The sequence below is a fragment of the Poecilia mexicana genome, unplaced genomic scaffold (genome assembly GCF_051168715.1).
Source record: "Poecilia mexicana isolate PSO_F unplaced genomic scaffold, ASM5116871v1 scaffold_4, whole genome shotgun sequence".
Classification (NCBI taxonomy): Eukaryota; Metazoa; Chordata; class Actinopteri; order Cyprinodontiformes; family Poeciliidae; genus Poecilia; species Poecilia mexicana.
This window is the reverse complement of record NW_028263373.1, coordinates 1,478,407-1,492,221: the sequence shown is the minus strand read 5'-3', so window position 1 is coordinate 1,492,221 and position 13,815 is coordinate 1,478,407. Positions and strand designations below refer to the sequence as shown.

Sequence of the window (13,815 nt, the reverse complement as noted above, 5' to 3'; positions counted from 1 at the left end):
ACCAAAGATGGACAATCTCCAAAAGTTAAACCTCAGGCTGGAAATTCAAAATATTACACTGACACATATTAATCAGTTAGTAATAGTTGTTTTCTCCCTTACGAACAAAAAACACCATAACACAATATTTCTCTTGATTTCATTTATTCATAGAAATTTGCTTTCATCTCAGAAAACAGGAAGAATGTTAACCTCCATAACGCCTTTAATTTCTGATGGAGAGTTGAATAAATTTGTTCTTTTTTGTTTCTTTCTGAATAACAAAAGTTGACCAATTCTATGGAGCTAAAATGGGGCCGTAAAGTTTTGTTCAAAAGAAAAATAATTGAAACTGAAATTATTTTGAAACTAAAAAAAAAACTTTGAAACTGAAGATAAATGAAAATGAAAAAACTATTTGAAATTGGAAAATAAATTGAAATGAAAACAAAGATTTCAAACTGAAAATGAAGGATGTGAAACTGAAGAAAATGTTCAAAACTATTTGTCAGATTCAGTGTATTTGAGTTTCATTTTTTTCAGTTTGAAATCTGTTTTTTCTTTCAGTTTAAATATTTTATTTTGGTTTCATATCTTTTTTTGTTTCATTTTTTTCAGTTTCAAATAATTGTTCCGTTTAAATATTTTTTTGTTTCAAGCCTTTTTTCAGTTAGTTTTGTTATTCTTTTGAACAAACTTTATGGCCCAAATTTAGCTCCATACAGTTCTAAGGAATAAAAGTATGGATGCGGCACCATGGCCTTGTTGCCATGTGGCTCCTGAACCGCCGCTGGGTCACCAAGCAGCGCTGGGCAGGGTGCAGATTCTCCCAGACTCATAATTGAGTCCAGGTTTGGCTGCTGTGTGAAACGTTTGCCTTGGTATTTACAGTCCTCCAGCTTTGTAAAATGCAAAAAGCACCATGATGCTCCAATAAAAAGGGTCTCGTCCGGGCAGAGATCAAACTGCTCCTGTCCTTATGGAAGGAAGGGGAGTCGGGCGGCATCAAGTCCGATGCAGTTTCACCAGAGCCTCGTCTTACTCGGCTTTCTTGACCTTCCTCTTGCGAGCGCCTTCGCTCAGCTCCTCTTTGCTTTTGAGCGGTGAAGACGGAGCGGCGCCGGCGGGAGGATGATGGTTGTCCTCCTCGCTGCCGCCCAGAGGAGAGCCGAACAGCAGGTGGCACGTCCAGGACTCGACGAGGCTGAAGGGGGAGCCGTGAGAGTGGCGGGCCGTCATCACCACCTGGAGGACAAAACACCCACAACTTCAGCTTTATCTGAACTCTCGCTTCCGGTTGGTGTCGATCGGTTCACCTGCTACTTAGTTACAGACCATTAATCTAATCAAGTTGGGTAGCAACCAGTTACATTTACTTGAATAACATTTTTAAAAATATACTTTTTCACTTGGTTGTACTTTTTACTTTTACTTGAGTAGTTTTATTATAAAGTATTTCTGCTCTTACTTGAGTAAAATTTCTGGATTATCTGCCCACTGAATGAAAAACAAACATGTTTTAACCAAAAATTCGCCAGACACACACCTGCAGTTTCTGTTAAAGTTTAGTTTTTTATTGATGGAAACCGATTTGGAAACATTTTCTTTTGCCTGATTTTGGTTACTTATATGAATTCTTGTCATTTTGGTCCATAAAATGTAAATATTTCCACTTAACTTTATATTTTGGTCCGTCTGATGATGTAATTTTTAAATATTAAATTATTGATATTTGATCAGTTACTCAATACTTCAATAGACTTTTTACCAAATACGTTTTTCCTCTTATTGAGTAATTTCTTGTATGGCTACTTTTTACTTTTAATTTAGTAAAAATATGTTGCAGTGCTACTCTGACTTGAGTATAATGTTTGGGTACTCTGCCCACCTCTGACAGATATGTACGGTAACCCTGAAGTGCAAACTATTTCAACAATTCACTAAACACAACAGCATTAATAAAATGGAAGAGGTGGATTCCTGAGACATCCCTGACTGGACGATTCCACTTTTGACTTGTGTTTAGTTAATGTATTTGTGTTTTTTGTCTTGGACGGCTACTTTTTACTTTTACTCTCGTAAAAGTATGTTGAAGTAGTGCTACTCCTACTTGAGAATAATCTTTGGCTACTCTACTCGCCTCTGGCCGTACGTAATGTGATGTCCTGGTTTCTGGTGAGGGTTTTACCTTCGTCGTGGCCATGAAGAGGGTGAAGACGAGGATGAGGGCGCTCTTGGATACTGGCATCCAGTGGGACTCTTGCAGGGTGAACAGAATCGCTCCGTACAAGCTGGCTTTAGTCGGGCTGCCGAGAGCAAAGAAAAGCTCAGAAAATGTTTCATCAACCTACAAAAATTATTATGCTTCCTTGAACAATCATACAACCGTACACATTTGAAAAGCAGAAGTGGAGCCTCCTGCACAACCAACTGGTTTCTGGCAGAGTTTTAATAGTTTTCCATTGTTTATTTTTATTTCATTGTGAATTTTTGTTTTCCTAATTGAGTTAATTTAGTGTTTGCTAGCTTGTGTAAGTTATTAGTTGAATATTTAGTTTTTATTAGTTGTAGTAGTTTTAGTTTTTTCAGACTTTGGTTCCGTTTTAGGTTCAGAAGTATTGTGATTATGTATACAGTGATTGGGAAATGAATACTCAACAGAAGACATAATTTCCAGAAAAAAAAAGTATTCAGTTACTGCTGAACTACTAACTGACTCTGGTGTTTTCTCCCAGCTGCCATTTTGCAGACTAGCATAAGCGCTGCCCAGAGGATTATGGAGTGCCATAATTTGACATAAACTGCTTGTGTTTGGGGAAAAACTCTTAAAATTTCACATCAGTTTGAGAAGCTATAAACCGATTCATTCAATGAAGAATGTTATATTTATAATTCCAGTATGTTGTGGTTTTTTCCCATTAATTATTGTTTTTATTTCAGTTTACAAAAATGTCTTCTCAATATCAGTTTTCGATATTTCGTTAGTTTTAGTGAATTATAATAACCTAATTTTCTGGATAGTAAGTCAGCATCAAAACACTTTGCCTTTTCCAGCAGCATGAAGCTGTAAACCAGCTGATCAATCATTCTGGAGTTCTGCTTAGGTTGCTAGGCAACGGCGCAGTGCCCTTTTATTTTTGAAACAATTTCCGGACACCAGAAAACATGAAGTTATTGCTACAGGAACAGTTGGGTAGTTTTTTTTTAGAAGTAGATGAAACCCAAATATGAAACAAAACTAATTTAAAAATGCTTATTACTTTTTTTTAAAGTGCAGTTTGAGGTGAGTGAAAGCTATATTTATACACTGCTTAAAATTAAAAAGGCAGTAGAAGTTTTCACTCTGTCACTTACAATGACATGTTGAGGATCTCATTAGTCTCGGGCCTCCACACACCGCGCAGCAGCTGCTCAAAATTGGAAATAAGAGCCACTCCAGACCCTGAAAGGATAAAAATAGCATGAAAAAAATTAGGACAAGAGAGAAAAGGTCTGTTTTGTCCTCTTTATCATCAGCCTGGACAGCAGAGACGAGAGCAGATGGAATAAATACTTAACACTAGTTGTTGTTAACAAGAAAGAGGACTGATGAGCATGGACGGCAAAAATCACAATAAATAAACAGGCCACAGATAAAAACTCGACAAATAATCCTATAAAAATTTGCTTTTATTTCTACACTCTGAAGCGATCACATTTTAACATTTGTAGTTTTTCTGCTTTCATATAAAACCAACTGGAAAATATGTGAAAATGGTGAATTTAGTCAGAAAAGTGAAGAACTGTGACATCATGCTTCAGATTTGGACCCAGTACTGAAACCAACTGAAGTGAAACTCTTTACATCACACAGTCTGACGTGTACAAGGATTTTTCCTGTTGATTATGTTGAATTTCCACATATAGCAAATGAAAACATGTAATCTAAAGACATACTACATCAGAGCAATAAAAACAGTTTTTAACACAGAAATTTGAAAAATGTTATTTTCAAAAGGTACTTTTAATCTGGCACATTCAACAGTAAATAATGTTTTCCAAATTTTGGCCTTGTTAGACTTAAATGGAGGAATAAATTAAGCACTTTCCTAATTGAAATTCAAGCATTTTACTCGCTTTAAGCTATCCTTTAAAAATGTACAAGTAATTGTTCATTTTTAGACTTCGGTTCAAAATATTTAAACTGTAAACTATGAACTAATCCTGTTTTAATCTGGATCTAAAGAGGTGCTAAACTCAGAAAATGTAATTTAAACACATCTGTTAAATTGCCTTTGACTGACCTTTGACGTATCCAACGATCACCATGATGAAGTAGCCATGGTGGTAGGCGTGGTGGGCGTGGTGGACGCCGGCGGCGATCTTACGGGTGCGGACAACCTCCTTCAGAGCCACCAACACCAGCTTGACCGGCAGGAAGGCCACACACTTATAGAAGAGGTTCAGGGGGCAGTAAAAGATGAGATACCTGTTCAGGTTTAACAGAGGAGAGTCACCAACGGCACCAGCACTGAAAAACACAAAATACCTCCAAGGAGTTCTGGTCGAGTTTCTGGTGCAAATATCTCGGTTCACTTTAAATGAGACAAAACTAACTGAGAAGAACCTTTGGAGCTTCGCAGGTTGTTTCACTTCTAACAAGACATTTCTCTTCCCACGTTATAAGGGAAACAATCAGCCGGTGGAACTAGAACTTTTTCATCAATATTAAGGAATTATTAACTTAAAACGAGCTTCTCTATCTTGCTGAAAAGTTACTTGCAATTTAGTTTTGTTTTATTTCAAGCGTACCAAGATATTTACACCAGAAATGAGACCAAAAAGATTTTGTTCTATTTCAAACTGCACTGTGTCAAACAATCTGAACTCTATGAAAATCCTGTTCCCCTCCTCACCTGTGGGGGGCGCTGCGACAAGAACCACTGAAGGAAACAACATGAAAACCTCAGATTAAGACACTGAGCGCAACTTCCTTCTCAAAATGGAAACAAACAAAATTTAGTGGTTGAATTATTTCACTTTTGTCCACGAGCCATTTCTCCTGCTAGCGCTAGATTAGCATGTATGTTTTGGTTACATTTACCAAGAATGTCCTGCGCTGTAGTCCACTTCCTGCTTTTGGAGCACTTGCATTCACATATGCATTCAAACTGCATCAGAGTTCACTTCAACCAAACTGATACTGAAGTTCTTACATGGACTAGAATTCACTTTTTTGGTCCAAATCAGAGAGTCGGTCCGGAGTTCAAATACAGCGGTTGGTGTGAATGCACCCTTAAAAACCTGAATATTAACGGATAAATCCTCTAACTTGTATAAACTATCATCTGTAGATGATGAGTGTGCTCTCACCAGACGGCTGAGGCCAGCAGGATGTGGCTGTTGTACTGGAAATAGTCGAGTGGGCTGCTCCCGAGCATGATGTCTGCCAGGATGTAGCTGCCGAAGCAGTACAGCATGGCGCAGAGCCAGGAGGCCACAGGACTCCTGCGAGATACCTCAACCGAGCCTGCAGAGGAAAACAGTGTTAAAATGCTTCACAACACTGAGAACAAATATGAAACAAGGTTTTAAAAACTCATTTTAACTAAGAAAGCAAATAAACGGAGGGAGAAAAGTGCAGAGATATAAAAAGTTTTACTTTGGCGACTCCTAGTGGTAGCATGACAACATGACGCGCTCAAAGTCCAAACCAGTTCAACCCAGAGGTTCCTGAACTTTACAAGTAATGGCGACCTCTTGACCTCCGTAAAATATATGTAATTATTTTACATTTTTACTTTCAAACACAAAGTGACATAATCACATTCATTTCTAAAATTATGTTTTTAAATTACATTGTATTGCCAAATTTGATGATTTAAAAGGTATATTCAGTTAAATAGAAAATATATTGGTACTTTTTTAATATATTGAGCTGTCTAATGTCAGTCATTCATTGGTGTTTTTAAACATCATGATGAAAATAAAAATCATATTTGACTCTCACACTCAGTGTCCTGTGGCCTCCCAGGTTATCCTAACCCACACTTTGAAAACCACTCGTTAAATATATATATATATATATATATATATATATATATATATATATATATATATATATATAGCATTCAGTCTTCATAATTAGATATTAATAACTCAGTAATTAGTTCCTTTTTCTGCAGGTTTTACACATCAAAAATAAAAGCAGCCAGTGTTTATAAATAATTTTTATTTTAAATTGCAGTAAAATGTTTACAATTATGAAGTTCTTGTCAGCATCCAACGGCCATATTGTTAATAAAAGACTATAAACATATTATCAGTGGTTTCCTGGTGTCCCTGTGGGTCGTATCTTTGTCGACACCCAGCCTCGTGTTTCACGTCACACCCTGATAAAGCAGTAATGATCCTGGAATAAAATAACCTTCAGCTGAGAGTAAAATAAAGAATTAAAGCTGAAAACTAAGAGAATGTTTGGAAAAAATACAATAAAATGAACCCAGACTGTCCTCAGAGACAAGCTGCTCCACTTTAAGTTACTTAGAGCCGTTTAAAAGACAGTTATCCCCGATCCTCGACAAATATTTAGAACGTTAACAAAAACAAGTTTTCTACACAAAAGATTAACTTAAAAGTAATATTTCAGCAAAATATTGGAGATTGTTTTCAATTAACTGTTCCTTAATATTAATAAAAAGTACCAGATTTAAAACACGGTACGTTGTTTTTATGTTTTTAACTTGTTTTAAGGTGGCTATTTTTTGTTGCAGTATATTTTTTTGTTAGTTTTTGTCATATTCCATTTTACCTCCGTTTGTTTTTATTGTCGCTGTAATGATGCTGTTTGAGCACCAAGTAGATAAATAATAAACGTTTCAACCATATGGAAAAAATAATTTCCACAATGGTTCCTGGTGTGGAATATAAAAACTAAACAAAAGCAGATTCATACAAGACAACAGAAGACAAAGTAAAACATGTAAAATTCATGTCTAACACAAAAACATAACTTTGCTTCTGGAGTAAAAGAGTTAGAAACAGTAGTTTATTGGCTACACTGTAAAAACTGTTTCCTGAGGGTCAGATTGTTATTACATTTGATTGAATTTAGTTTCAGTACAGATTAATTACAATATTTTCAATTGTTTATAACTTAATAATTAATGAATTTCTCAATTTTACTTTGTAAAATCAAAGAGTTACAATCTGATACTACAACACGTTTTCATTTACATCCCAATAAATAATCGGTTATCCCCGATTGATTTTAGGCTGAAATGTACTTATATTGTTTATAAATTAGGTAGGAAGGAGACCAGAGCTAGTACTGAGCCTGTAACTTTTTTTGTTGTTGTCATAGCAACAGTCATGGCAGTTATATACGGAGTTACAAAGTTCCCAAAAGTGTGACATCACATGACGTTTTTATGTGTTGATAAAATCCATTAACAAACTGTTAAAATATTAATAACTGTTTGTACGTTGGAGGAATGCTACTAGAAGTAAAATAATACTGAACATCTTGTCATATCAGCTCTTCCAGGGTTTTGTGTTGAAAAAGGGTCCATCTGCATCAACCACCTATGGTCACAGACCAGATTAGCAGACCATCTGGGCCGCCCAAAACCCTCCAGAGGGCCACAAATGGCCCCCTAGCCACACTTTGGACACCCCTGGTATACCAAAAAATGTTATTTTGCAAATAATATCAGACAGACGAATATTTATTGGTAACTGCACCATGATTTTAATTAAATCTGGATGAACATGAACCTCTAGGAGGAACCACATCTTAACTGGAATAACTTTATAATTACGGTACGGATAATAATTATAGATTCGTTGGAGCGACGACATTAAGCTGAGCTGCAGGAGCAAATCTCCAGCAACAGGTGGGTGGGGGGTCATGGTCCGATGGTGCTCAGCGCGAGAGCAATCTGATCTTTGAAAATGCTGCCCTGCCTATAAATACATCCAGCATGACTTCCTCGCAACTGTTGGGCCTGACCTCTGACCTCTGACCCCACACTTGCCGGTCTTCTCTTCCTTCAGCCTGAAAGACTCATTCATGATCTCACACACGCTGGGTTGGCAGCAGAAGGCATTTGACTGTCAAATTATTGGTATGAAAATGAGCTCAGGTTCAGGACAGAAAACAGCCGCATGCTGGAGTTAAACCTCAGTAAAATAAAAACTCTTTAAATGACGTTTAAACCAACATCTACTTCTGTTTTTTCTTTTTTTACATTTTGACAGCATTTCTTTCCTTATAATATGTCAAAGTGAAACCTACATGTAGCTAGCTAACTCATTTTAAATTAATTAATGAAACAGGAAAACGTGTTAATTCACTGGAGTAGCTTTGTTTTGGAGCTACAGTTAGCTGGCTACATGTAGCATCTCTGTAGCTAACTCCAAAGATAGCTTAGCTTTCAGGAAGACAACTGTCTGCTAACTTTAAACTAGCTAAAAATGTTTTAAGTCTGTAATTGTATGATTTGCTCCTCAGTTTTAACATTAATTTCTTTATTATTTTATGCCTCCTGACTTGTTAAGGAGAGTTTGTATTCTAGTTTTGTTTAAGATACATTTGTTGTCCTGTTTGGTATGAGACAGAAAATCTGTAAAAGATTTAGCTCCTCTGCCTTCTCCCAGTGCTCCCATTGCAAGCTAGAAACAGCCAATCAGAGCCAGGAGGAGGGTCTTAGCGCTGTCGATCACAATTTCCTTGTTCTCTGCTACTGCAGCTATCATGGCCTGTCATGAATGCTAAAGCTGGTTAGCATAGCCACTGATGGGATGGCGGCAGACAAACTGTTTTCCTGTGATGGTAAATTGTTTCTCTGCCGTTAACACATTTAGCAGCTTGTAGATGGGTTAATTGACAGCGCTAAGACCCGCCTCCTGACTCTGATTGGTTGGTTTTGGTGCATTTCTTCAGACGGCAATAGCAGCTCATGGAGTAAGTGGAAGAAATGTATCTTTTCACAGAGTGACTGTCTCATATTTTACTGTCACAACATGGTGACAGTTTTAACAAATATGTAAAAAAATAACATATTCAAAAGTTAAATACTGCAGCAGCTTTAACTGTCATGATGACATAAGTGTGACAGGAACAGAAAATATTTTGCAGCTTTTATTGATTATTTGGTGTTATAAAAGGTCTGTAAAAGTTCAAATGGACTGAAATTTTACCTTAAAAAACAAAACCGAAACACGGAGGAAACTTTTCCCCACATGACTAAATGATAAGGCATCATGCTAATACATGCAAACTGAGCAAGCTGCTTAGAACAGAGGCTAAAGACAACTGATCTGCATGTTTTTATTAGTATGACATGTTCCAGTAAACCAAAATAAAGCAGACAATATCAGGACTTTCACTGAAATTTAGTGGAGAGGAAACTGAGGCCTGAAACAGTGCAACACAGAGTCTTCAGCGGCACTGACTCTGTCTATTTCAGGCTCTTCTATTTATTGCTGGCATGCACAGGCCTTCTCTTCTCTCAGGTTTCATCCTTCTGCAGACTTTCTTGCTCAAATAAGCCGAATAGTGAAGAAAACCAACCCGGTTTAACTCAGTTCAGCTGCAGCTGCAGTTTATGTAACAGGTCATGCTTTAAAAGGAAAGGTTACAATGTGACTCTGTACTAAAATAACTGAGTGAATTCATTTAAATTACTCCAAAATGCAGCATTTCGACACATTTCTGCGGCTGGACTGACTGCGTTTTATTGTGTATTAAGTGAAAACACTCACCTGGCTCGTACTTGAGGTAGAGGATGGAAACGATGTAATAGGCGACATCAAACACCGGAAACATTCCCATTTTGGAAAAAGCCTGCGCGAAATCGCCCAAATTCAGAACCGCGAGTACGTTTTCCATGTTGCCAAGTGAAAAATCCCTTTTATTTCCTTGTCCCTTTTTTTGTGTTTGTTTTTAAATTCTGACTGCGCAGTCTGGATGAGAAGCCCGCCGAGCCTCCACCAAGCCCCCCAGTCTCGAAAGTAACGCCTGCGACACTCAAGCGCTCCTATTAATACCACCCGAAACATCCACAGGCTCTCCGATGCCTCTTCATCCTCCTTTACGCGCCTCCATCCCGCAGCTGCTCCGCTCTCCAGGTGACGGGGAGGTTTTCAGGAAAACGGAAAATTGGGTCGTTTAAAGGGTTAAACCCCGCTGAGGGTCATAACAAAACACCGAGACACGTGGCTGAGCTTAATATGGGCGAAGGTTTTATTCAGTAGGGCAAAAAATAATCTGAAAAAAATCCTAAATCCGTATCAGATGATTATCGTCTCACCAGCCATTAATAGATCTAGAATAATCCAAACCGTCGGTGTTTGTTATTCCGGAAGAAGATAATCTAGTCAAAGGCACAGGAACAGTAAATAAAATCCATCCATTCCATTTGATATTATCTTCAAATGAATCCATTCGTTTATCCTTTTTTTTTTAAGAAAAAGAAAATAGCAATAATATTCACTCTCCACTGGAGGGCGACAAAACATTTCTTGTTTCTACCGAGGCCGAAAAGAGACTCAATTAAAGTGTAAATATAACGCATTTATTGTGTTGTGTTAAAAGCATATTATTTTATGTCTTATTTTACTTATTACTCTATTTATTTATGTATTTCTGCTTTTTTATTAAGCAGCTATTTTATTTTTCAGTTCTGTTAAATCAAGATACTAAAGTACTACAATTTGTCACATCAATATCATTTATTGATAATTATTACCTTTTTTTATAATTAAACATAAGTACAATAAAAGCTTAAATATGTATACATTTAGCATCTTCCTTGCATTGTAATGATTTTTGCATTTTATCTGCAGCTGAAAACAAACATAATAAAAGACTGTAAAATGTGTGAGAAAAAATGATAAAGCATTCTTTTATTATACTGTTCAAATAATGTAGATAATGATTTTAAAAAGTAGGTTTTGATTCAGCTTGACAACATAATTTCTTAAGGATAAAATATTCTAGTTAAGATGCTGAAAATTAATCCTTCTAACGCAGTTAACACAGTGTGACGTCATTCATAGCCCATTCTCCTGTATTGTGCTCCCTGCAGCATGTCTTAAAGGTATAAGTTAACGTTTTTTGCTTTGCTTCATCTGCTTCAGTCTTTACATTGACGACAGATGACACTCGAAGTATCCAACTCAGATTACTCTAAGTATACGTCGCGTTTTTTGCAACTTTTTGCGAATCGTAAAACGCCTGCTGTGCCTTACAATCTAAATCCAGGGCAAAGAAACCATTACCCGTCGTAATAGCGTTCTAAAATTTTATTGGTTACGTTCCCGCGTACGTCAAGAAACCAGGAAGTAAGGTGTTTCTGTGATGTGGAGAAAATGCTCGGGGATCTGTTAATATTCGGGTAATTTATAAATGTTTTTACTTTTGGTTTACAAAGCAGAAAGTTATATACTAAATTTGTTTTGAGTGTGTTGCTGTTTCCCGGATTAGCGGGAAAACATCGATGAATGTCGTGAGACGTTACTGCCAGCCAGCAGCTAACGCTGGCATTAGCTTTCTGGTTAACAACAATATTTCCTTCTGTTCTCTTTAGGACGCTGCTGGTGAATGCAGGAGCTGTGCTAAATTTCAAGCTGTTAGTATAGCCACCACTTTAACTACATTAAAGCTAATTTAACAACCGGTTAGCTTCAGGCTAGCAGCTGATGGTTTGTTTTTTTTTCAGAAAGAGGAAGGAGTCCCATGGATTTGCAGATGAGTCCGGAGCTCCAACAACAGGTTTGTGTAAGAGGAAGTTAAGAACTGGACTGAAACCTTTAGGTTTTTACTAATAATGTTTATTTACTGTAGAATCATTTTATTTAACTGAATCATCTGGACATTTCTGCGTCTCCTGCCTGCTAATAGGTGACAACATCAGAGAGTTCCTCCTCAGCCTGCGGTACTTCCGGATCTTCATCGCTCTCTGGAACGTCTTCATGATGTTTTGCATGATTCTGTGAGTAATTATCTGCTTGTTTGTTTCTGGACTTTACAGCTGTGGGTTAATGTTACTGGGTTAATTTTTACTGCTGCAAAATCAAAAAATGGTGACAAAATAAAGGATACTGTCCCAAGAAAATGGTCAATATTATTTTCTGAGCGTGGCGCTAATGCTCTTTCCCGGTTTGAATACTCTTTCAAACCATACCTAATGATGGTTTGATGTAAACAAGGAAAAGAAACGAATTCACTTTAAAATGAAGCATTTTCATTTTACTTGAGCTAAATAACTTTCTGAATAAAACCTTGTTATAATTTTATAACTGAAGGCTGTTTCTCTTGTTCTAAAAGTGCTACAAAATAAAAACTAAGAGCTGTTGCCTTATTTTTCTGTACAAATTAAAAAAGTCCTTGTTTTGTGTCAGGAGGTGCATTTTAAATGGCTGTTTGTGTATTTAATCTTTTACTACCAAAATTTATTCACAATTGTATGACAGCAAAATGTTTACAAAACATTTTTTCTTTTAAACAGATTTTAAACTGTAATTTGAATAAACAACATATATTTAGGCTTATGCAAATTAGCATAATTTGCATAAGCCTAATTATGCAAAAACACAGAGACACATGGCCGAGCTTAATATGGGCGAAGGTTTTATTCAGTAGGGCAAAAAAAAATAATCTGAAAAAAAATCCTAAAGCCATTAATAGATCTAGAATAATCCAAACTATACCTTTATAGTTTAAGGGAACTTAAAATGTATAGTTTCCTTTAAGGCGAACCAAGAAATGGTACCAAAGTGCTTTCAGTATAATTTAATTAATGGTAAACATGTCCCACATTGGCTGGTTTTAGGTGACTTCACAAGATTGGTCAACAAGGGGTTAACATTTCCTTACAGATGCTCTGCATTGCAGTGTTAGAATGAGGATTATGATCGTTTTGTCTTTCCATATTTACACCATTTACATTCTGCTAATGTTGTAAATCTTGTTTTTTTTCCCAGACTCTTTGGATCGTGATCAGTTTGGCTGAATTGCACATCCAGGATGTAAACGTTTCAGACAGATGCTACAAACTTCTCCATGCCTGGACACTTTTACCCTTTTAAAATCGCAATAATGTTTAAATTCCCCAAAAGTTCACTGTATTTCAGGCTCAGTCGGATAACCTGAATCATATTTATTTTCTTTCAAACGATGTTACATTTTATTTTTTTAGCTTCAGCTATAACATCATCTGTGTACTTCAGATTAAAAATGAGCATAATAAATTCTCACCTTTATTAGGAACTTCATTCTAGTTTACATTTCACAGACATGACACATTCCTAGTTTTATTCATCAGATAGTCTGTGAAAAGTATCAGATTTAAATATCTTTCTTTAAAATCAGTTCATGTGACTTGTAAGAAAAGAAATGCTGTATATACACGATATTGTAAAGGTCCTTATACTTAATAAAAATAACTATTCCTACTGTTTTCAGATGTTATTTGACTCTAAATGTATTTAAAAAAGTCAATTGATCACTTTGGTCTAAAAACACAGATAATATCCAAAACTTTGTTTAAACCAACTTTTAGTTAAATGTGTTTTAACCACATGCAAAATATAGCTTGCTTGTTTGTTTTTTTTAAATAGAACTGAAAACAGGCTGTACAATGGCTGCTGGAAGAGACAGTGTTTTGTTGTTGACTTACCATCCAGAAAACACTTGCTGCATTCTTGCTGGTTGTGCAGGAGGCTCTAATAATGCTTTTCAAAGATTTGCAGTTGTATAATGGCACATCAGTTTGCAGCCATTTTAATGTGAGTCTAAGCATTGAGCTGGGATGGCACTTAAAATTAATATGATTTTATAAATGTTTTTGCAGC

The 13,815-nt window shown here is 36.4% G+C and overlaps 2 protein-coding genes across 2 annotated transcripts; one reads left to right on the top strand and one right to left on the bottom strand.

Moving 5' to 3' along the window:
* Positions 1-127: 127 nt before the first annotated feature.
* Positions 128-10,111, bottom strand: tmem38a (transmembrane protein 38A). The gene is made up of 6 exons (XM_014972701.2): positions 9,724-10,111; positions 5,332-5,488; positions 4,263-4,447; positions 3,334-3,421; positions 2,168-2,285; positions 128-1,224 (listed from the first exon to the last, which is right to left on the bottom strand). Exons 1-6 carry the CDS (start codon positions 9,848-9,850, stop codon positions 1,018-1,020), a joined length of 882 nt encoding a protein of 293 aa, XP_014828187.1. The 5' UTR covers positions 9,851-10,111; the 3' UTR covers positions 128-1,017.
* Positions 10,112-11,252: 1,141 nt separating this feature from the next.
* smim7 (small integral membrane protein 7) lies at positions 11,253-13,421 on the top strand. Its single transcript, XM_014972696.2, has 5 exons — positions 11,253-11,357; positions 11,550-11,591; positions 11,682-11,734; positions 11,864-11,954; positions 12,946-13,421. Exons 1-5 carry the CDS (start codon positions 11,332-11,334, stop codon positions 12,959-12,961), a joined length of 228 nt encoding a protein of 75 aa, XP_014828182.1. The 5' UTR covers positions 11,253-11,331; the 3' UTR covers positions 12,962-13,421.
* The last annotated feature ends 394 nt before the right edge of the window (positions 13,422-13,815 follow it).

Coding starts and splice junctions, on each gene's coding strand:
- smim7 (XM_014972696.2), top strand. CDS start 11,332: ATGCTCGGGGATCTGTTAATATTCGG. Junction 11,358..11,549: donor GGGGATCTGTTAATATTCGG/GTAATTTATAAA, acceptor TGTTCTCTTTAG/GACGCTGCTGGTGAATGCAG. Junction 11,735..11,863: donor GTCCGGAGCTCCAACAACAG/GTTTGTGTAAGA, acceptor GCCTGCTAATAG/GTGACAACATCAGAGAGTTC.
- tmem38a (XM_014972701.2), bottom strand. CDS start 9,850: ATGGAAAACGTACTCGCGGTTCTGAATTTGGGCGATTTCGCGCAGGCT. Junction 4,448..5,331: donor CTGCTGGCCTCAGCCGTCTG/GTGAGAGCACAC, acceptor AAACCTGAACAG/GTATCTCATCTTTTACTGCC. Junction 1,225..2,167: donor TCTTCATGGCCACGACGAAG/GTAAAACCCTCA, acceptor TTTGTCCTCCAG/GTGGTGATGACGGCCCGCCA.